Raw genomic sequence first — 23,403 nt, 5'->3', positions numbered from 1 at the left:
GTATATAGTCATATGTAAAAGAGTGAAATCAGACTACTACTTTATACCATATAAAAAGTTAATTCCTATTGGTTAAGGACTTGAATATAAGATCTGAAAACAAAACACACAGAAAGAAACACAAATGATAAGTTCTTGGACATTGACAATAACGATGTCTTTTTGGATTTGTCTCCAAAAGCAAGGGAAACAAAACATAAACAAATGAGACTATATAGAACTAACAGGCTTCTGCACAGCAAAAGAAACCATCATTAAAACAAAAAGGTAACCGAATGGAAGAAAATATCAGCAAAACATGTATCAGACGAGGGATTAAGATCTAAAAATAAAAAAGCAACTCAATAACAACAAAAATACAACCTGATTAAAAAATGGGCAGAAAATCCAAATGGCATTTCACCAAAGAAGACATACAGATGGTCAACAGACACATAAAAGGAGTTCATCTCTTAGCACTAGGAAAATGCAAACTGAAATCACAGTGAGATTTTACATTACACCTATTAGAACAGATAAAGAAGATGCGGTACATATATACAATGGAATACTGTGCAGTTATTATTAAAAAAACGATGAACTCTCGTCATTTGTGAGAACATGGATGGAGCCTAAGGAGATTATGTTAAGTGAAATCAATTAGAAGGAGAAAGACAAATACCAGATGACTTCACTAATATGTAGACAAAAAGGAAAAAAGCAAACCTGCAAACAAAAGGAACCCTTAGACACTGACAACTGAATGGTAGTTCCCAGAGGGGAAGGGGTGGGGGGTGGTAGAACATGTAGAGGGACTTGACTGATTGGGGGTGAATGGTAAGTGGACATGTGGTGAGGCACATAGAGTTGACGAGGTGTGCAGTCTGAAACTTATACAGTGTTGTAAGCCAAAATTACCTCTAAAATAACAAACAAAAAGAAAGATAGTTAAGACTTTTATATAATTTTTAAGATTTGTGAGGTGGGTGTGGAAAACTATTTGTCTCATGGCCATACTAGCAAAGCCTCTATGTAAGTTTCCTTGGCTCTATAAAACCATCACCTACCAACATGGAGTGGTGTGCTTTTTTTCTTAGGTCTCCTCTTGCCCTCCACATATAATAGCCAAAGTCAGATTACCCCTGAGTTGTGGCCCAATACCCTGGATAAGGAGGGACTACTGTATTGTGAAAACCATAATGTAATTGGGAGGAAGAAAAATGCTTATAAAATGGGGGAATGATCATAATTCAGTACAGGTATTTTTAGCAATATTTACATTTGCTTAGTATATTATTATTTTGATAGACTCCATTAATGTAAATCAATTTAATATAAATTTCTCCTCATTTTCAAGTGTGACATATTTTGTATATGCACATCAAGTGGAACAACAGGTAAGGCAACATCAGTATTAGCTTCCTTCAGCAGAGATAATGTCTCTGGGCAACAGACTTGCCAGCTCTGGGCAATAGAAGTCAGCACAATATTAAGGAATCATTCATTCTGTCTCAATGCCACTAAATGAACAAACACAGGTTTTAAAATAGAATTGTATCCATTCATGCAAAGGCCATGAAATGACTTCAATATGCTCTTAATTTGACATTACACTAAACTGATAGCTGAAACGTTCAATATCCCAATTACCACTTCTCAGTCTACACATCAAATGATCATCTCCAATTCATTAAGAAATTTGAACTTACCCTAGGAGGTTGTATAGATTTCTGATTGGAAGCTGATGAAATTAAAAAATAAGAAAGTGAATTAATAAATAAGAAAAATTAAGGCAATGTTAATATATAAGATAAAATGATCAGGGTTAAAACTCCATTTCAAGAGTTCCAGCTTAGACTATTTAAAAATACATAACATTCATGATTATATGCATTTATAGTATAAAATGCAAATAATATGCCTATATCAAATAATAAATATACATGGTCTCTCACTTGTGCATGCATATCCACATATCTACCCCTCACCCTCACCACCCCCTTACCCCCCTCCAATCAACACTTGATAATAGTTCTTGAGGGGAATAGGTCATTATTTACGGACCCCCATGGTAAAATCTACATCCCTCCTTATTTTACCCAGTTAGAATGTGGAGAGAATGTGCCAATAACCAATATCCACCCATACTTTGTTGCCCACCCTTAGCTCATTGCTCTTGTTTTTTGTGACCCATTCTTTTCCCCCCTTCTTCCAACCTTCCAGTTTTTAAAAATTTCAAACTGCTAACAACCTAAAGAAAATATTCAGAACCCTTTGAGTTTGCAGAATTATTCTAGGTGGGTGGCTAGTTTTAGTTTCAATCATGTCCTTTTCTGTGTATTCCTTCTTAGTTTTCCAATTTACCCCTTTTATTGCTTCTGACTGAATTGGTTAATAAAGATAAAGGAATACAGGGTCAAAAGAAAGTGATGAAAGAGAAAAGACGTGCTCTAGTTGTACAGGGAAGGAGGAAGAAATTCCTTATAAAAATCAATGAGAAGGGCCCAGGGCAGCTAAAACTAGTTCTAAACACAGAATCAGAGTTCTATAGATACAAAAGCAGCCATGAGCAACATCCTCTGAAATATTTTGTAGGAGGGTGATGCTACTGGATAGAGCAGTCAAGCTCACTGTCTATGGACTGGATGCTAGCACTGGATTCACACATTAGCATCTTGAGGCATGCCCCCAGAACTGCTCTAATGTGTTCTGGCATTTACTTACTACATTTGTCCATATTTGCTTTATCAAGATTCCAAAGTTAATGAGAAATGGGGTTAAATCTGAACCAAGGACTCTCTGATAGAAAATGACAACTGACTGGCCTGGAAATCATTTCCCTTCCACTGGAATATGAAGAGGAATAATAGAAAGAAGACTAGAAAGTCTTCTTCCATGAGGACATAAAAGAGAGGACAAACTAATTAGCTAGTAAGTAAAGCACCAAAGAGAGAGGAACTAAATAACCATAACCTTCTTGTTATCAAGAGGGCAACATAATGACTTGGGTTTTAAGAGATGTATTAAATCACCCCAATTCCTAAACCACTTTCTGGGAGGTCCAGTTCTGTATTTGCTTTCATAAGATTCCTTTCTCCCTTAAGTGGCATGCATTGCTTTAAAGTAAATCTTCCCTACTGAAGGCACTTGGGCCATCATTTGGTGCTTGGAACCAAACCAGAAGGAAACCTCTTTTTAAGGAACTATGGAAATAGTGTGGGAATATGAGTGAGTGAAATTTAGCAGACTCCCAAATAAACCAAGCTAAATTACAGAACTTTATTAGTGACCATCACGATAGTCACTTGTGTATACGACTTCAACTACACTGTGCTGTACAGCAATGTTCTATCAAGGAAAAGAGAACTGATTTGCTATCTTAATGGTTAGTGAAAAGTCAGAGGTAAGATTTGAGTTAAAATTTTCAGCTCATAAATTTATTTATTAGAATTAGTATGAAGACTTGTCAATTCACTTCTTTTCTGCCCTAATGATGTGTAAAGAACAGTTTCTGAGTTCCAAATCTCAGGTCCAAGGAATGTCGCATATGGCTAGTTCATTAAAAAATAGCTACAAAGGACCCAAAGCGGCCATATGTGAGCTCACTTGCAATGCTTCTTCTTGATTTGTTCTTTTCTTTTTGAAATACTTAACCATGTGCCATAAATATACTTGTGTGTTTTGAATTTTCAGAAATACTTCTAGATGCTGATGCCAAATTAATCTCTCCCCAATAATAGGCAAGAAAGCATTGCTGAATTACATGCACATATACACACACATGCCTTGTCACCCTGCGATGACATGGCAAATAAAGCTTCTGACTGCTTCTAGGTTGATTTGTATTAAAACACGATTCAATACCATTATACTGAACTAACTGGTAATGGCTTTAAAAATATGAAAAAGTACTAACCCTTATAAAAACCCTATATAAATAGCAAGCCCAACTAGAGTGAGTTTTAGTAAGTTCCCCTTAATCTTCTGTATTTTTGCATTGTTATTGTTCCTAGCCCCTATTTCATTTTACAAAATTTAAATGTGTTCAGTAAGAAGCAAATGAAGAAAATCCAACACAGTTAAAAAAGAAAACCATAGAAAAATGAAAGTTAAAATCTTACTTTTTAAAGTAACAATTAAGGTTACAAATTTAAACTTAGAAATAATGGAATATATAAAAGTTAAAATTCTTTTTGGAATATTAACTTATTCTTAAAAAGACAGCTTAGTTTTAAAAGAAAAAAGTATCTGAGGATTTTCTTGCATTTAAGTCAAGCCATATTCATTAGGCTTTCCTAAAACAGAGCATCTTCAATGGGTAAAAATTATTTTGGAAACATTTTCAATTTTTACAACCTACACAGTCAAAACTTGTAACCTTAATGTTACATATACTCAGATTTATACATTCAGGTTATATAAGAAAAACACATCAATTTTCCTAGTCTACCACATTATCTAAAGAGCAACTTTCCTGTACCTTTTCTCTTCTTGCCCTTCAACTGACCGAAGGTGTGCCTCTGAATTCTGACAAGTTGATTTGAAAAGTTAATTTAGAATATTCTTAAAATGTCAATAAAATTGGACTAAATTCTTATCTTACATAGTCTATACTTACATGTTAAATTATAAATAAAAATAATTTTGGGAACTTTTCATGATTTCATTTTCACTTTGTTTTAATGTGAGAATAGCAGTTTGCAATTGCACTTGTGTCACAGGTTTGGTTGACAGATAAGCAGTGGAGAAGACAGGAGGATATGGTCAAAGGGGTGGCAGCGAGACAATGCCTGTTTCACTTTAGTCAGCATCTCCAGACCTGTTGGTGACTATGCTAACATTTTGTTAAATGTAGTAGGCATGGGGAAGGAAGGAGAAAGAGAGGCCATTAAGATAATAAGGGGGGGAGGGAAAGAACAAAGAACTGACCATCAGTCAAAGACACCTAGCACGACCTGGCACTGTGTGGGTACTGAAGGTCATGTGCTGCTGTCAAGCGCTGGTAGGGAGCAACATAATCAGCAGCGTCATCTCCAGGAATCAGACAAATGGTGATTAGAAGACTCAACAAAAATAGAATATGTATCAACATTTATAATGTGATGCTTATGATAGCTACCAAATGAATGCCATTTTGCTTTTAAAATCTTAATTGTGTTTCATCGATTTATGAGGCATAACCTAAGAAAATTTTACTGAGTAAACAACTCTAACTTTTGAACAAATAAGCTAAAGCTAGGAAGATTTTAGTAAAGTAGTTCAATTATTTCTCTAATAAGCATTAATTAAAGAGGGGAACAAAGAATATATAAAAAATTGAGCTCAATGATAACTCAGCAAAAACTGAAGTTCAGGGATAAAAGTAAAATTTCTTTGAAAACAATATGCAAGTCATGTGGGAAATCACATTACTGTAACAATTCAAGGTTTACATTCACTTTTAGAAACATGGTTCACCTAAAGCAAAATAGAAACGTTAATTTTTTTACTCTATTCATTTGAGTAGTGTTTAAGAGTTTGATTTACTTCACAAATTAAAAAAAAATAATTTTTTTTGAAGGGGATTAATGGAAACTAAATGGTAGGTAACTCCTTCAGCTTAACTTTCATAATATAGTAGTTTTAGACAAAAATAAAAACTTATGTATATTGTCATGTCATTAGGAAATAGTGGTTTTAATTCTGTCCCAATCTGTATTATGTTTATATCTTTGTCTTGCTTAACTGCTCTAGCGAGGACTTCCATACTATGTTAAATAGTGGTAAGACTGAACCTTATCTTATACTTCATCTTAGAGGAAAGGTTTTCAGTTTCTCACCATTTACCATGATATTAGCTGTGGGTTTGTCATATATGGCCTTTATAATGTTGTGATATGTTCATTCTACCACCATTTTGAGGGTTTTATCATAAGTGGATGTTGAATCTTGTCAAAAATTTTCTATGAATCTATTGATATGATATGATTTTTATCTTTCTTTTTTGTTGATATGGTAATTTGCACTGATAGATTTGCAAATGCTAAACCATACTAGTACCCTGGTGTAAATTTCATTTGGTCATGATGAATGATCTTTTTAATTTATTTTTGAATTCAGTTTGCTGACATTTTATTGAGGATTTTTGATCTAATTCATCACAAACAATGGTCCATAGTTTTCTTTTTTGTGCAGTTACGGTCTACATTTGGTATCACAGTAATGTTGGCCTCATAAAATGTATTTGGAAACATTCTCTTGCCTTCTATTTTTTGAGGACTATGAGAAGAATAGATACTAGTTTGTCTTTGAAGGCTGATAGAACACACTAGTGAAACCATCTGAGTTGTTTAAGAAGGTGTAGTATATATACACAATGGAGTACTACTCAGCTATAAAAGAGATAAATTCTTGCCATTTGTAACAACATGGATGGGACTGGAGGGGCTTATACTAAGTGAAATAAGTCAGAATGAGAAAGACAAACACCAGATGGTTTCACTCATATGTGGAACAAAAGAAAACAAAAGAAAGGAACAGATAATACAAAACAAAACAAAACTTCCAAATAGGACCAAAATTGAAGCTAGCAGGAGACAGAGGTGGGGAAAAGAAGAGGGAGGGGCCCAATGAACTGTGATGGACTGTGGGTGCCTCGGTGGTGGGTGTGGTGTGGTAACATACATCTGAAAAGTGCCATACTATGCCTATACTCTGAAGCATATGCAATGTTGTACACCAATTCTACCATAACAAAGCAATAATAAAAATAGTAAGAATTTTTACAGAGACCTGTTACTTGAAAATGGCAAGTTAAATTCAAAGTGCAGAAATAGTAAGTTATTTCCACACTTAATAATTGATTTTTAAAAAGTGAAAGAATAAATTTTAAAACAATGTTTTTATCACATTGGCTTTAATCAAAAATATGTTAAAGTTATGTGTAAGAGGACACTGCACTTCAATTTACATTTCAATTCCTGCTACTTAGGGTAGTCAAGATCTACAGACATTCTGAAAGAAAAGCAAGTGACAGGTTTCTGTGAAAGTTCTATCAACCATGGACTAGCTATGAATTAACATGAATCCTCAACAATCTCTCCTTTTACTTAGAATAAAAAATCTATACAGTATATAACAGAAAGCCATTTTATTTTAAACTGGTTTATAATCTATACATTTCATTAATTCATGTGACTCCTGCTCCTTTTCGTTACCCCCAAGTCATTCCAATTCTAAAAATACAGCAGCACTCATTGTATTTTCTCATTTTTGGTGTTATCAGTCTATTTGGAATTACCTTAACTATAAGAATGAACCAAAAGCATTTTCCAAATTATAAATTTGAAATTCCTGGCATAAGCTAACAAAAATAAGGGTGACTTACCAACAAATTTCATATAAACTAATCCAAGTAATTCTGCTAGAGCTATAATACCCAAACCTGTAATCAGAAGAGGGCCATGTATTGGGGTGCACTCTGTAAAAACAAATGAAATTTTGTATCAGAAACCCATTTTGTATCAGAAACCCACGTGAAGTAACGACTAATGATTATTTCAAAGCTCATTAATAACATACTAAAGCAATGCTTTTTAAAGACAGTAATTCTTTTTCTAATTATCAAGAAGCAAAAATTATCTACACATATTTATCAATTATTAATTCAGTCACTCAGTCAGCAAAATAACTCCAATTATTTTTTAAAAATGCTTTTATTGTATAACGTGTCATATCATGACTAATTACATCAAAACTAGTGAAAAATGGTATATAAAACCAAGGTTCCAACCACTTGGGGCCTGGTAATTTTTAAAATTCTCCCACAAATATAGGCATAGCAACTTGGCTCCTAGAACAATAAGTCTGTAGCCAAAATTCTCATAGTCATATGGAAAGCACTATTCTCAGCAAGGTGGAAGTGAGAGTTAAAAAAGAAAATGCCAAATGCTGACAAGGATGTGGAGCAATGGAACTTCCATTTGTTGCTGGTGAGAATGAACAATGGTGCAGACACTTTGGAAAGTGGTTGGCAATTTGTTATAAACTGAAATATATTCTTAACATATAATCCAGGAATCATATCTCTTGGTATTCACTCAAATGGAGTTGAAAACTTATGTCTAAACAAAAACATGTACATATTTTAGCAGTTTTAAACATTATTGCCCTGAACAGAGGGCAACCAAGATATAGGTAAACTGAGGTACAAACACACAATGTAATATTATTCAGTACTTTTACAAAAAGGCCAAGAATCTGTGAAAAGATACTGCAAAACCTTACATGCGTATTAGTAGGTGAAAAAAGTCAATCAGGAAAGGCTGCATGTCCAACTGTAAGAGAGTCTGGGAAAAGCAAAACTATGGAGGCAGTAAAAAGATCAGTGGTTGCCAGGGATTTAGGGCTGGGGAGGATGAATAGGCAGAGCACAGAGGATTTTGGGAAGGGTAAAACACTTCTGTAGAATATTATTAAATATATTTATGACTATGATACATGTCATACATTTGTCAAAATCATAGGATACCAGGAGTGAACCTTAATGTAAACTATGGATTCTAGGTATAATATGTCAATGTTGGTTCAACCTTTGTGCAACAAATGTACTGCTCTGCTGGGGGATGTTGACAGCTGAGGATATTACAATTGTCTATGGTATATGGGAACTCTCTGTGATTCCCACTCAATTTTGCTGAGAACTTAAGACTGCTTTAAAACATATTCCGTATGTCAAAAAAAAAAAAAAACAAAACCCAACACCTTTGCCCAAGAAAAATTCATAGTAAAACAAGTTGGGTCTAAAGAAGGGTGTAAGCCTTACCTGTGACACAGAGGCTTAGGCCAACCAAAGAGAGCACATAGCCCACCACCTGAAGGATCAATATGCCAATGGTGAAGGAGGACATCCCAATAGCTGGAGGAAGGAAAAGCATGTTGAGAGCATTTAATAAGCAACCATTCCTTCTTGTATTTTGTGCAATCAAGAATATTATCTCATGAGCTCAGACTGATTCTGGAATTACTGGTCAGAGAGTCGATGCTTTCTCAGGGATCTAAACCTTCCTTTCTACTAAAATTAGTCAGCTCCAGATTCAGCAGCCTTCTATTTTCACAGCAGGCTGAGCTAGACTGACAGTGTTTATCCAAAATCTTAGAACAATTCTGCCTTTGCCACACATGCATTTTAAAGTATGCATGGCTTTGCCACATACTGGTGGAGAGAGCCATTATATAAATGTACCTTTGTAAACATGATAACCTTTATCTTGTGTACCTAGATTGTGATTTTATGACAACTGTATAGTAAGTCAGAAGCTCTAGGAGCAAAGGTTAAATGTGCAAATAGAAAAATAAAACAACTCTTTAATAAGAACAAAAATGTTAGTGATTTACTTCCCAAATGCAGGGAAAATGACACCAACTATATTGAATAGCATTTTCTTTTAAAACTACAATACTGTTAAGACTAGTCAATAAATAAAAGAAAATAGGTATTTCCACTATTTGTGATTCATAACCCTATTTTATAGAACTAGTTTTGTTTTTTTTAAACAGGAGGCTTAGCAAAAGAAGTATATATGTTCAATATATACTTATAGTTCAAAAAAATGAAATAAGAATATGAAGATGATCATTAATAAATCTCATTACAAAATTTAAAAAATCTGAATGGTGAGAAATATATATGAAAATCACTTTTTACGAGATAATTGGATGCCATTTAAACCTAAGTTAGCCTTGAAATTAATCCATAAGGGGAAAATGTCACTAAGAATTGCTTGGGAAATTTATAATAAAATGACTTTTATTGAATTGTTAAAAAAATACATGAACACTTAAACTAGAAATGCTCAGCCTTTCATTTTTAAATGAAAAAGGTAGGAAAAATCATACTATGATAACAAATACTCACCTATCATAAATACACAGAACTGAAGTAATATTAATATCGCTGTAGGAATTACAATTAAACCAAGTCCAGAAGCATTTTTTGCTGAATATTCACCTGTTAATAAAAGCAACATTTAAAATCTTTTCCTGGGAGGTTAAAATATTTTATTAAATAAATTAATCTCAAAACTACTCTTGTAAACCATGAAATATAGGCATACTTCATTTTATTGCATTTTGCTTTATTGCACTCTGTAGATACTGAATTTCTCACAAATTGAAGGTTTGTGGCAACCCTGAGTTGAGCAAGCCTATTGGTGCACTTTTTCCAGCAACATATGATCATGGTTAATATTTTTAGCAATAAAGCTTTTTACATTGAGGTGTGTACCTTGGTTTTTAGACATAATCTATGGCACACTTCACAGGCCACAGTATAGTGTAAATATGACTTTTATATGCACTGGGAAACCAAAAAATGTATGACTGACTTGACTGTGACATTAGCTTTGTTGTGGTAGTCTGGCACTGAGCCTGCTGGCTCTCTGAGGAGTGCCTGCATGTTTTCCCTCCAGCTTCACACAAAATAGGTAGTTTTTTGATGGTTGAAGACCAAACTTAAGATGTCTAATTGTCAATATCTAAGTTTTCTACTTGTTGAAAACTTGAATTGGCCCTGCCTTCTTACAGAATCAGAGCTGAGAAACTTTGGAGTCACCTCTGTAATGTCCTTTCATTCACTATATTCAGTCTGCCGTCAGTTAAACAGCTGTTCTTTCAAATTGCTTCTGAATTTACCTTCTCTCTCCCAATGTCCTCACTAACTCCAGTTGCAAAGATATAGCTGCCAAATTCCTGTTCCGAAACACTACACATATACTGTATTATGTTCACAAAAAAATAGTGCCTTTCTATGGTTTACACTCTGAGTCTCAGCCTATCTTTGCTGTTCTTCCCACATGCTCTGTAACCTCATTTCCTATTCCTGTGCGCCACCTCCAAATACTACTTCTGTTTCCCACAGCTCTGTTCTCCAAATTCACTCTCACTTCCACCTGATGGCTAATGAAGTTCTCCTCTGTAGTGGGTTGAATGGTGTCCCTTAAAATATGCCTACCTCCTAATCCCTATAATCTGAATATTAATTTCTTTATGGCAAAAGAGTGAGTATTATGGTATAGAGCAAAAGCTAAGATTAAGTCAGGATCGTAAGAGGAGGAGTTTATCCTGGGTTATCCAGGTGAGCCCTAAATGCAACAAGAAGTAACTCTGTGAGTGGAAAAGGAGATTTGACATAGACACAGAGGCATGAAGGAGGCCATGTGACCAAGGAAGCAGAGATTGACCATATGCTGCCACAAGCCATGGAGTTGTAAAGATTGACACCAAGCACCAAAGTACAGAAGAGGCAAGCAATGGCGTCGCCCCTACAGCCTCAGGAGAGAGGATAGTCCTGATGGCATCTTTACTTCAAACTTCTAGCTTCCAGAACTGTGAGAGAAATTTCATTGTTTGAGGGTACCCACTTTGTGGTCATTTATTATAGTAGCCCTAGGAAACTAATACGCTTCCTCCAGGAATGCCCTTAGATGCATCAATCTGGCTTCCCTCATAATAACTCTATATCTTACCTGGGACAAAAAGAATGGCTCCAACGATGACAACTATAGTGAGCACTAGTCCAGCAACGAATAAAAGAATGGCTTTCTCCTTTGTGTGACTGGATTTATATTTAAGTGCTTAAAAAAAAAAAGAATTATATGAACTTAATCACAAGAAATAAAGTCAATTCTATAACGTATAAAGTGTACAAACCAACTGTTAACTTACTAATTGAATAATCTTTGAAGAACAATTCCTTCACATCATGTTAAATCACATCAATTCTTTTTCATAACAAGGCAGTGGCTTAATAATGTCATGGTAGTAGGAATATGGATGCTAAATTTAGAGGTGATGCCTTATTCCCATTATACTTTAAAGAATGATGTTTATATATATCAGGATTTCTCGACTGAGGTATTATTAACACTTTGGGCCAGATAATCCTATTTGGGTGTTCTCTTCATTACAGAATGTTCAGTAGCATTCCTGGGCTCTACACATCAGATGCTAGTAATGGGCCCCAGTTGTGCAAAAATGTCCCTAGGTATTATCAAATATGCCCAGAGGAGTAAAACTACTTCAGGTTTACAAGAGATATACATAACACTGATGGGAAATGAGTGGTTCATTAGCAATCTCTAAAAAACGAAATAAGTGGTCCACTTTTTATGAAATTTTAAAGTGTATGGAAATCTAGATATTTTGTAGTGAAAGAGTAGAATAAACATTGGACAAGTCAAATCTTCTTGAAATCCTAATTTGGGGTCAGGGTGGTGGTGGTGGTGGTGGTAAATGCTTAAATTGTTCAGCTAAAATAATTTCATGAAAATAAACTAGAAATACTCAACAGAACTCATTATACATGTTGCTGATTTTGATCTAGATCTACTGTTAAGTACCCAACATTTCCCTGAAAGAAAAATGTAATGGATAAACCTAAAAAAATATGTTCCTTTAAATACATATTCACCTTTGGGGTTTTGTTTTGGTTGATATTATATATAATTTTTCACCAACAAAGTTGTTAAAAGTAAATTCCAAGCAGACTGAGTAGCAGAGAGAGATGATGCACGATTGCAATTCTGCTGTGTTTCATCTACACATGATATTCTCTGTGCCACTAACCAACTGGTGACTATCAGGAGGGCAAATTTTTTAAAAGTTATATTTAGCATTTAATTGGCTTCCACTAAAATGACAAATATACCAAATATAGTAAAGACAAGCCTTAAGTGACCATGATAAAACTCTGTTAAGGTATTATACCTTAAGGTTATATAATAATCTATGGTTAAGGTATTTAAGGTAAAATATAGATACCTATTTTTTTTTAAATCTCTATCTACTCAAACTGTAAATTGTAACCTCAGCATTATTCTCTTTAAGGGGATATGAAGAGTTACACAATAATCAGCTCTGAAGCTGAGTAACTGAAATCCATATTTATCATAAAAGAGAGAGAACCAATGTGGCAGGTTCCCCATGCTTTCATTTGATCCTTCCAGCCTTGGAAATTATTTGACTATGACTCAGCCACGTCCCTGCCTTCTTACAGGGCACAGATTTTTATAGCTATCCTATTTTCTAGGTTCATATAGTAGCTAAGAGGAAATTCAGTGTATAGGTTACAAAAGGCACAGCCACAGAAAAAAAAGAAATTTTTCTAGACATATGTCAGGTTTTTCATTTTAATTCCATGTATACTGTTATCTAAATAGAGCTTGAAAGTTCTGCAAAAGGGTTATAAAATAGAAGCTGTTTCAAATGTACCTCACAATCAATCAACCACTCATAAGAGACTCTTCTAGTTTTAATTCAATACATAAAAAAGCTACTGAGATCAAGCAGCAAAAATTCACCTTATAATATAGCAGACGTTCATACAAAAAGACTGACATACCATCCTTAACAAAAATAAGAGTTTGAACCTCATATAAAATTCAGCCTCTTCAGGCTTAGAAGAGGTGTAGCAGAAAAATAATGCCAACAATAGCAACAAAATAATGCCAATAATAGCAACAAAAATAAAATACCGTAAGACACTACTATTGAAAAATAACCTTTTCAAAAAACCTTCACATAAAAATACACTACATGTTGTAGGTAGTTTATTTTTTGTAGATTAGCTCAACTACTGCTTATTTTTAAGGCTACATAAATTCTTCCTTAAATTAAGCAAACATCTCTAACAAATATATTAGTGAGTTCTACTTAACAACAGGTAAGTAAAGTATCTTTCCATGTTTTCTTTAATGAACCTTTAAAAAGTTTCTTTCGGCAAATTTCTTTGCTGACAATGACATTTTCGCAGGCCCCACAGCAAGCATGGAAACAGCATCTTGTTGCTAGGCCAGCTGACCATTATTTGAGTGAAGCTAGAGGGTCAGTGACCCGGTATAGATACCATAGAACCCAATCACATCAAAGATTTTTTTTTTTTAAGATTTATTTATTTTTATACAAGAACTGGGGTACAAGGTGTGGGAGGGTGAGAGGATTCACCAGAGACAGAGCGGGGAGCAGAATAGGCAGACGAACCGAAATATACTGCTGAGGGGAGCAGTGGGTGAGATAGGAGAGGTCTGCCGTGCCATGTGGGTATCTCCCTGGCTGGCTAGGATTGAACCCACGCTGTAGAGGCTGCGGACAGCTTCACAGCGCTGTGCTCAACCTGCTGTGCCACCTGGGAGGCCCTCAAAGATCTTTTACTGGTGGTGTTTTCTTGTACATGTATCCTTATTTATGAAACCTACCAAAACTTTATATATATGAAAGAGAAATAAATTCAAGTAATTTCCCAAACACTTAGCATTAAGATAAAGATAATTTAACAGCAGCAGGCTCTATAAAACTTCCTGGTATGATTTTTCTATCTGCTTGGCAAACAATCTATATAATTTTTAAAATACTGCATGCTTTAGAAAAGCACCTTCAGCAAAAAGTACTGAAATCAATACACAAAATGAAATAGGAGAAATAACAGTATTTGTACTTTTCAAAACATAGTTTTACATTTACAACAAAATGGAGAGGGAGGTACAGATCGCAATTTTTTAAAAACCAGGATGAACCTATATTGACACTCATAATCATTCAAATGTCATAGTTCACCTGGTTTAATCTTGGTATTATATATTCTATGGGTTTGGACAAATGTATAATGACAAGCCCATTAATATAATACAAGAGAATTTTCACTGCCCTAAAGAGTTTCTATGCTCTACCTGTCTCCTCCTCCCACCCCTCTGCTAGCATTAGGATAAAGTAGACCACATCTTTTATTGTTTCCACAGTTTTGACTTGTCCAGAATGTCTTATAGTTGCAATTGTATAGTATGCAGCTTTTCAGACTGGCTTCTTTCAGTTAGTAATATGTATCTAAGGCTCCACCTCCATGTTTTTTTTTTCATGGCTTGATAGCTCATTTCTTTCTAGCACTAAATAATATTCCATTGTTTGGATATACCACAGCTTGTTTATCCATTTGCCTACTAAAGGACATCTTGGTTGCTTCTACACTTAGCAATTTGTGAATGAAGCTGCTATAAACATCCCTGTACAGATTTCTGTTTGGACATAAGTTTTCAGCTCTATTTGGGTAAATACCAAAGAGCACAATTGCTGGATCATATGGAAAGAGTATATGTTTAGTTTTATAACAAATTGCTAACTGTCTTCCAAAGTGGCTGTACCATTTTGCATTCTTACCAACAATATATGAGTGTTCTGGTTGTTCCACAATCTCTCTAGCATTTGGTGTTGTTCATATTTACTTTTTCAACAAAAATTTTCTTTCTGTTGCATGACACAGGAAAAACAAATATATGAGCAGACAAAAACTTATTTTTGTCAACAAATTAGGAATTCTAAAATTTCCCCTTCTCTATTGTCTGTAAAATAATTAAATCTAGCCAGCTTCTCAGAAACAAGTTAGGTTTGGTTCATTCATTTGCTCTACAAATATTTTCTGTATGCCTACAATGAATCAGGCACATTTATCAGTCCAAATCATACCACCTAAATCAAGGTACAAGTAGATTTCTTTATTCACTAATAATTGAGTACCACACAGAAATCACTTTTCTAAGTGTTGGCAATGAACAAAGAAAATACTCCTACCTCATAGCCCTTATCTTCCTCTGTGTGTGTGTGTGTGTGTGTGTGTGTTGGGGGATGGGGACAGAAGAGAGTGATTAGACGTATACTCCCCTCTCTCTGATCTTCTTCCCCAGTTAAATAAAAGATGTGGTCTACTTTATCCTGAGATACATAAAGATATGCTTTATGTATTTAATCTTTCAAATGCATGTGAATGAAGAGGTGACATGTCCCTCTAGCCACCTGAAGAAACAGCTAATGTTCTGAATAAATTTTCTCATCTTGTGACTGTAATACAGAATGAACTTTGTGGTGGAAGAAAATAGTGAAATTACCAAGACAATTAGGAGATCAATAAAAATCTATCATCTTAGTTTTCATGATATTCCAAGAAGGGACTGATAAGTCCATATAGGCCCATACCACAAAAACCAAAAGTCAAAGAAATCAATGCCTCCTCAAAGACATGACATTTAGAGGGTCCCTTGCTAAATAATCTGTAAATTAGTGGTAAGACAGAAGGGCTAATAAGTGAGGCATAATGCATATCAAATCAAGAATAAATCATAAAGGCAAACATGTTTTATTTTATTGTTACAGAGCTATTTTCTGATAACTCTAGGAAAGTAATTTGAGAATCTTTTTGGTATCTATTGAGCGACACATCAATATTGCCTTTGATACAGAATAAAGCACATCTGATAACTTTTCAAATGAAATTATAATTTCAAATTTTTAATTATTTAAATTTAAATTACTATTTTAAAAATATTTAACATGCTCATTAAAAAAACAATGAAGGCTTTGTGAAACTAATGCTAGAGAAAAATGAATATTAATGCCAATTATAAATGGAATACCTGCCAGAAGGCAAGTAAAGTAATTTATAATAAACTCTATATACTATCCAACTTGTTTTTGATGAAACATCTTTATCAAAATGAATATTGGTAGAAATCACACTCTTAGCCTAAAAGACCCAGAAATAAAAGAGCCCAGGCTTTGTATAGCAAGTGCTTTGAATATAAAAGATTAAAGAAAAGGATGTCCAACACACTAACTTCCTTTCATAGGTTCCAAAGGTTCCCTCATCTTGTGGATGGTGCCATAACTTCAAAGAGTATGCAGGAAGTTGGGCTGTTTCAATTTGGAAAAGGTCAAAGGAATACCAACTACATTTCTACATAGTTTTACATAGTGCCTCCTACAATAAAATCAGCATATAAAAACATTTAATAACAGAATATAATAAATATGTAAACAGGACCAAGGGAAAGTGTTGGGAGTTCAAGATTATTGAAAAGAATTCAGAGCAAACTTAATAACAACATCCTAATAGAGGCCATTAGCAATGTCACAAAATGATTATTTGCAATACTTATTGTAATATTTTATTTCTTAGATAGAAATTTCCTGGTGCAAATTAGCATATGTCCTCATTTGTGCAGAATGATTTTTCTATTCTACAAAGAAATCTCCTGCTTCATTACTTATTTTCAAGGTGCTTTCATGGCCTTACTTTCAATATTAAGCTAACCCTTGATTGCATTTAAGACATAGTAGGATCTCAAGGTTGTTGTGATAGAGAATTTTTTTTCTTGAGTTACCAAACAATGATTTCTATAGGTGAATTTAATCAAATACCTCTGAGTAGTAACCAAAATCCCTGCAGACTAATCTTGGGCAGGGACTGAAAAGTTAGGAAAGAAGATGAAAGATGCCTATAATACAAAACTTGAAATAAATTACAGTGGTTCTCAGTATAGTTTTCATATACATGAAATCCAGTTGCCAATTAATACGAGTCACCCCCTTCCAAAAAAAAAAAACAGTTCAAATATCAGTACCACAATATAAAACTGAGTAATTGTATAGTGTATAAACTCACTGCTATCTCTACAGACCACATATCATGATGCAAATAACAGATATACATTATAGTCATTGACCAATCACAGAACTATTTTCAGGGACTGTCAGTGCTTAGCCTCTGTATATGTGTCACTCAATTCACATACAGAAAGCAAAGCATGTGTGGTGTTATCTCTGTATACCAATGATAAACCAATGTGACACTTTACAATAGAAGATGAAAAGAAGAAAGTGGCCAACAAAGATGAAGAGTGAAGTAATGAAAAGTGATAATGTGGGAAATGAACTTTGAATTGAACATAAATATCACTATAGAAGGAAAAGCTGACTATGGGAATGTCAACACTACTGACATTCAAAAGACTCTAGACAGGCAGGGAGAGGGACTGGGTAAAAGTGAACTTAATGGCATAAATGAGAACTTAAAAACAAAAATGAGGAGGATGTGACAAAAAGAATGAAGATATCCCAGAGGAAGTGACTCTGGCACAATACTTCACATGAAAGGAATTTCTGGAGCTATTTCATGCTTTGTAAGCACAAAAGATAAAATGGGAGAAATAGATCTGAATTTAAAAAGGATTATGCCAATTCACCAAGAAAGATGCTTGTTCTGTATTCAAATTCACACACAGTAAGGCAAGCATTAGTCAAACTTTAACCTTAAAGTTTTTAATGTTCTAATTTACATTGACAAAATATTGTTTTTACTATAATTTTTCATTTTAAATACAGCTATTGCTGATAGTAGAGTTTTCAATGTTTTTGACAAGAATTATAAGTCATGGAACATTAGTAAATGTTCACATTAATTATTACATTGCTTTGTAGAGTTTCAGCTTATATGGTCAAGTTTATAGTCTCTCCATTCTGGGTAAAGTGAGGGCTTCCTGTATAAAGTATACAGGTGACATTTCTGGTATACAAGTTTGAAGGATAAGTAAGAATAGATAAAAATGTCTCAAAGAAGTTCAGAGTATTAACCGTTTCCTGATGCAGAATTAAACCTTAGTCCTATTGAAACTAGAGTCCTAGGTTGGCAGAACTTGAAATCATTTATCAGATATCTAAATGATGGAGAGTACCTATTATTTTGTTAAAGAATGAGGAAGAAAACCTTGAAAATCAGCAGGAAATTGTCAGTGGAATGGGAAACTGTCAGCTGGTTAGCTTTCAAAGTGCCTAAAATGCAGTACTATTAGAGATTTGTTACTTTTATTAAGCCTTAGTATTTGAGTCTATTTATCCCTGAGCTGTTTGCCAAGCATAAGAGTCTACTGAAAAGTTCATAAATTAAAGCTAAAAGCAAAGGTATTTAAGGACATCTCCTTGTAAGAGACCTTTTCTTCAAAATGTGGCCTAGGGCTCACCAAGTCCTGCTTGGCTTTGGGAGTTTAGAAATCTTCTCAGGCTTCTTCCCCAGTAGGATTGATAGCATCCTAAGATACTGTTCAAGATACAATTCTGGTAAAAAGATAATTCTGGTATAAGTACAGAATGTTATCCTAGGGAAAGTCTAGGTTTCATCTTGGATAACCAAAGGACAGACATGGAGAGCTAGAAAAGAGTTACTTGCCCCCTGATTCTGTCATGGTCAAGTACAGATTATAAATGGTAATCAGAAAAAGTTAAGAACTAGAAATCTAGAAAACAAAAACCATGGGTCTGAGTTACTATTAATACTTTGAGGCCTGCAAAATAGTGCACTCTAAAAAACATGTAACCAATTAGTGAGTGGAAAACAGAAGTGCTCTCCTGCTTGGTGGAATTCCCAGGCCATGAACAGGAGGCCTCTTACAAAGGGGACAAAAGGAGATTTAGCTCCATCTATGCTAAAGGTGTGACAGAAGGCACAGAGCATGCACATTTACATGTCTTCTCAAATGAAATGTGGGTGCTACAAAGCCAGGGGCAATATGCATTTCACTCCACATCTCCAGCCCAGTGCCTAGTAATCAGTAGGCACCCTGTCAATAGACATTTATTGAATAAATAAACAAAATAGGTCAAAATTCTGCTCTATTAATAACAGTTCCATCTACTCAGTGTGTGTACTTGGATACAGGTTCACTCTTCATGGGAAAAAATTCAAAATAAATTCAAAGACACGAAGGCAGCATATAGTGATAAATGGCACTGGTTCAAATTCCAAAACAACAGGAAACAGCAAGGTAGCTGTGAGAAAATTACTTAGCCTATTTGTGCTTCAGCTTTTTATCTATAAGATGGGAATGATAACAATAGCACCTCTATTACCATAGAAGTTCCTGGGGAAAATAAATGTGATTTCAGATATACAGTATTTTGAACAGTGCAAGAGTCCCACAAGTGCTTAGCTACCATTATCACCAAAAGTTTTCAAATGTGAGCTCAGACTGAATGGGTCAAGTATATAAGTACAATCTATACACACGCAAACACACACATGTTCTAAGATGAGCCTAAGTAAAAAATTGCCATGAAACTTTTTTTCAGCTCATAAACACATTCCTTAAAATATGACCAGTGCAATAAATATAAAAAAGAACATTCAACTCCATTAACACAAAGATAAAAACTAAAACAAGATGTTTTTTTCACTCATCAAATTAAAATTAGCAAAGGTTTTAGAATAACAGTGCTGTCAGGACTGGGAGGTGAAAGACAGCTATTCTCATTTGCAACAATTGATATAATTTTATGGAAAACATTTTGGCAACATGTATCAAGAGCCTTAAAATATTTTGCTATTCTAGTCTTATGTAACTTTAGCAGAGTTACTTCCATAGTATTAAAAAAAAAGGAAATAGCCTTAATATCTATCCATATAAGCATTAGGTAAATTATAGTGTATCTCCACCAGTAGAGCACAGGCAACTATAAAAAGTCTTCTGAAAATACAGGGTAAAATCAGGTTGTACATGTATATAAGCCATATGAGTCCATTTATGGGTTTTTTTTTTTAAGAAAGATAACAAAAATACATAGAAATAAAGAGGGAGGGGAAGCAGAAAATTCACTAGACTATACCAACTTTATTTCTAGGTTGGGGGGCTCTAGATAATTTTTGTGTTTTCTCTATAATATCCTATATTATGTAAGATATTCCAAAGTGATATGTATTACTTTTTTTAAGTCAGGGAAAAAAATGTGTTACTTTATAAAAGTATGACTAACAGTGAACACTCACCCCTGGTTCAGTCTGTTACTGGATCCATCTGGTAATTCTTGAGAGTGCACTCAAGAATGCAATGAGGATGCAAGACACAGAATGGGAGTGACAGCACCAGGGTTTATTGAAAGAGAACAAGCAAGAGACAGAACTCCAGAGAGACCATGTCACAGAGAAGCAGCTCTCCAACCAAAGGCTCTGTCTGGTCTTTTTTTTTTTTTTTTTTAAGATTTATTTATTTATACAAGCACTGGGTATAGTCAGAAGCATGGGAGAGTGAAAGAATTCACCAGAGCCAGGGGCGGGGAACAGAACAGGCAGACTGACGAAATACACTGCTGAGGGGAGCAGCGGGCAGCAGGAGAGGTCTGCATGCCATGTGGGACTCTCGCGGGTGGCCGGGGATCCAACAGGCGCTGCAGAGGCTGAGGGCAGCTTTGCAGCCCAGCATTCAACACCTGTGCCACCAGGGGAGGCCCTCAGTCTGGTCTTTTATTGAGATTTGGGTCTTTGGTGGGAAAGGGGAATGGGTCACATCACATCTGAGAGGTCTTTTTCTTGTGTCTTTGGGGTGTACTTTTCATCATTGTAAATGCCTTGTAACAGGACACACATTCACAAAATGGAGGCCAGATCCCACAAAGGGGCAGAGATATTAGTCGTATAGTGAACCTTCAGCTATGATAGGTCATATTTTGCAGTTCTATACAAGTCCTGTGTTCTGGTTTGTTTCAGCTAAAGTAAGGGGCTCAACAGCTACTCCCTTTTCTACCCACGGGTTTCCATGAACTGTCATTATAGATTTAGAGTGACTCACCAGGAAAGGTTAAATCAGTTTAGCAGGGACTTTCCAAATCCCAGGCCCCTCCTGTCTCAAGTCCACTAAAAATAACGTCAGTAGTGACAATGCCATGATCAGCAAACTTCAATCGATCTAAATGCAATAAATGACACCCCCATGAAATCATTCCAAAAGCTTACAAGCAAAAGCTACTCCCTACTCAAATCATGATATAAGCCTTAAGGTTTACATGTCCCAACAGGGTTCAAGATTTCTCTAACAGTGAAGACCGAATAGGTCTTCATGCTATATACTATTCTTTTTCTTGATATAAAAGGTTTACTGAAATTTAAAAAATTTTTTCCACAAGTATAGAAACTGTTTTGAAAGAGCTGTGACTTGTCATGACAGCCGTCTCTGTTAGTCTTTTCTTCCTTTTTTGCCTTTCAGACAGAAGTTGAGAATAGCTTTAAAATCACAAAGATTTCCAGAACTAGAAGAGCCCATAAAATATATAACCAGTCACTCCCTCCCATTTTTATAACATTTTGGATATGCACGACTTACACTACTAAGTAAAAGCAAAATTTATGAAATATACAGTAGCCACTACAAAATTTTACTTGATTTCACATTTTTAAAGTTGCAGAATGAAATCAGCATTATCTACTGTTGTGCCTTGAATAACTGGCCTTCAATGACTATGTCAGGGACTACATGGAGAACAGAATCAAATGTTACCTTTTGAAAGTTTAGATTATCATCTCAGAACTTCACTAATTTAGCAAATTTCCTTCACCAAATTGGTATGGAAACATGGTCGGGTATAAACATGAATCAGAAAGTATATTAGCCTATTTACCTAGTAGTGACAATTCTACTGTATCTTTTTAAATTATGACTCCAGTAGTTTTAATAAAGAGTTTGTAAGTTGAAAAGCTTGGGGTTCTTATTCAAAGTTAACCATTGTTATGCTCTTGGTGCTAAGCAAATAGCTTTCATAGCGTCAGTTTTCTCCTTTTAAAGGAAAAGTGAAAATAATGATACTTTTTCATTGGGTGGAAATACTTACAAAAAAAGACTAAAATGTAACTAGTGGTATGGTTAAGAATATCTTATGGTGTAAGACAGAAATTCTGTAGTTTAGCATAATATGCCTCAAATATCTCTGCGCAGCTTGTTTCAATTAAGGCTTTTAAATGTTTTTTTTAAATATTTCCCAATTAAAAATACATTTATTGAATGCTTTTCTGCTTACAAAATAATACATATTGTCAAAAACTCAAAAACTGCAAAGAAGATAGAATAACAAATGTTCTTGTTCTCCACCCCCACCCCCAGCTCACCATCCCTTGTACACCCTTGTCCCTTCCCCACCCCCCTCCACATTAGTGATGCTAAACTGATAAGGCATCAAGATTTGACCTGAGCAGTTTGGTCCTGTGATTATTTCAGTGAAGCATGATGGAAGAACACAACTGTCCCATAGCCACTTCCTTAGACACTGTATAATAGCAAGGTAAGGATGACAAGATGTGTTTCAAGCTGGATTTTCCCATAAATGAACACATGCATACAGAGGAGTTCAAACTGGGAAAATAAAGGGAGGGAAGTCTTAATGCTCAAAAGTACAACATTCTTTTTTTTTTTTTTTAAAAGATTTATTTATTTATTTATACAAGAACAGGAGTACAGGCCAGATTCTCGGGAGGGTGAGAGGACTCACCAGAGACAGAGCAGGGAACAGAACAGGCAGACTGACAAAATACACTGCTGAGGGGAGCAGCGGGCACAACATGAGAGGTCTGCCAGCGCCATGTGGGACCCTCGTGGCCAGCCGGGATCCAAGTGGCGCTGCAGAGGCTGCGGACAGCTTCACAGCGCTGCGCTCAATGGCTTGCGCCACCAGGGGAAGGCCCCAACATTTTATCTTAACACTAACTAGTCTGTGATGATTTCTTTCTCAAGATAATAGTATAAATGTTTTGAAAACTTTAAAATCTACATCATAAGTTTAAGATTTTGTTATTACTATCCCTTATTC

At 35.0% G+C, this 23,403-nt stretch overlaps 1 protein-coding gene across 5 annotated transcripts in view; it reads right to left on the bottom strand.

The window, feature by feature from the left end:
* CD47 (CD47 molecule) overlaps window positions 1-23,403 on the bottom strand; it is a 58,324-nt gene that overhangs the window by 11,503 nt on the left and 23,418 nt on the right. For 4 of the 5 annotated variants that reach the window (XM_037525603.2, XM_037525604.2, XM_037525605.2 and 1 more), the window contains exons 4-8: window positions 11,484-11,591; window positions 9,875-9,967; window positions 8,783-8,875; window positions 7,346-7,438; window positions 1,689-1,720 (exon numbers count right to left, since the gene is read on the bottom strand). In XM_037525603.2, coding sequence (XP_037381500.1) covers window positions 1,689-1,720; window positions 7,346-7,438; window positions 8,783-8,875; window positions 9,875-9,967; window positions 11,484-11,591 — 419 coding nt within the window. Of the gene's footprint in view, window positions 1-1,688; window positions 1,721-4,459; window positions 4,507-7,345; window positions 7,439-8,782; window positions 8,876-9,874; window positions 9,968-11,483; window positions 11,592-23,403 lie in introns of those variants that run through there. The other variant, XM_037525607.2, reaches the window with a different exon arrangement.

Source organism: Talpa occidentalis, unplaced genomic scaffold (assembly GCF_014898055.3).
Source record: "Talpa occidentalis isolate TD23 unplaced genomic scaffold, MPIMG_talOcc4v2.1 talOcc4.4, whole genome shotgun sequence".
Lineage (NCBI taxonomy): Eukaryota > Metazoa > Chordata > Mammalia > Eulipotyphla > Talpidae > Talpa > Talpa occidentalis.
This window is presented reverse-complemented; position numbering and strand designations above follow the sequence as displayed.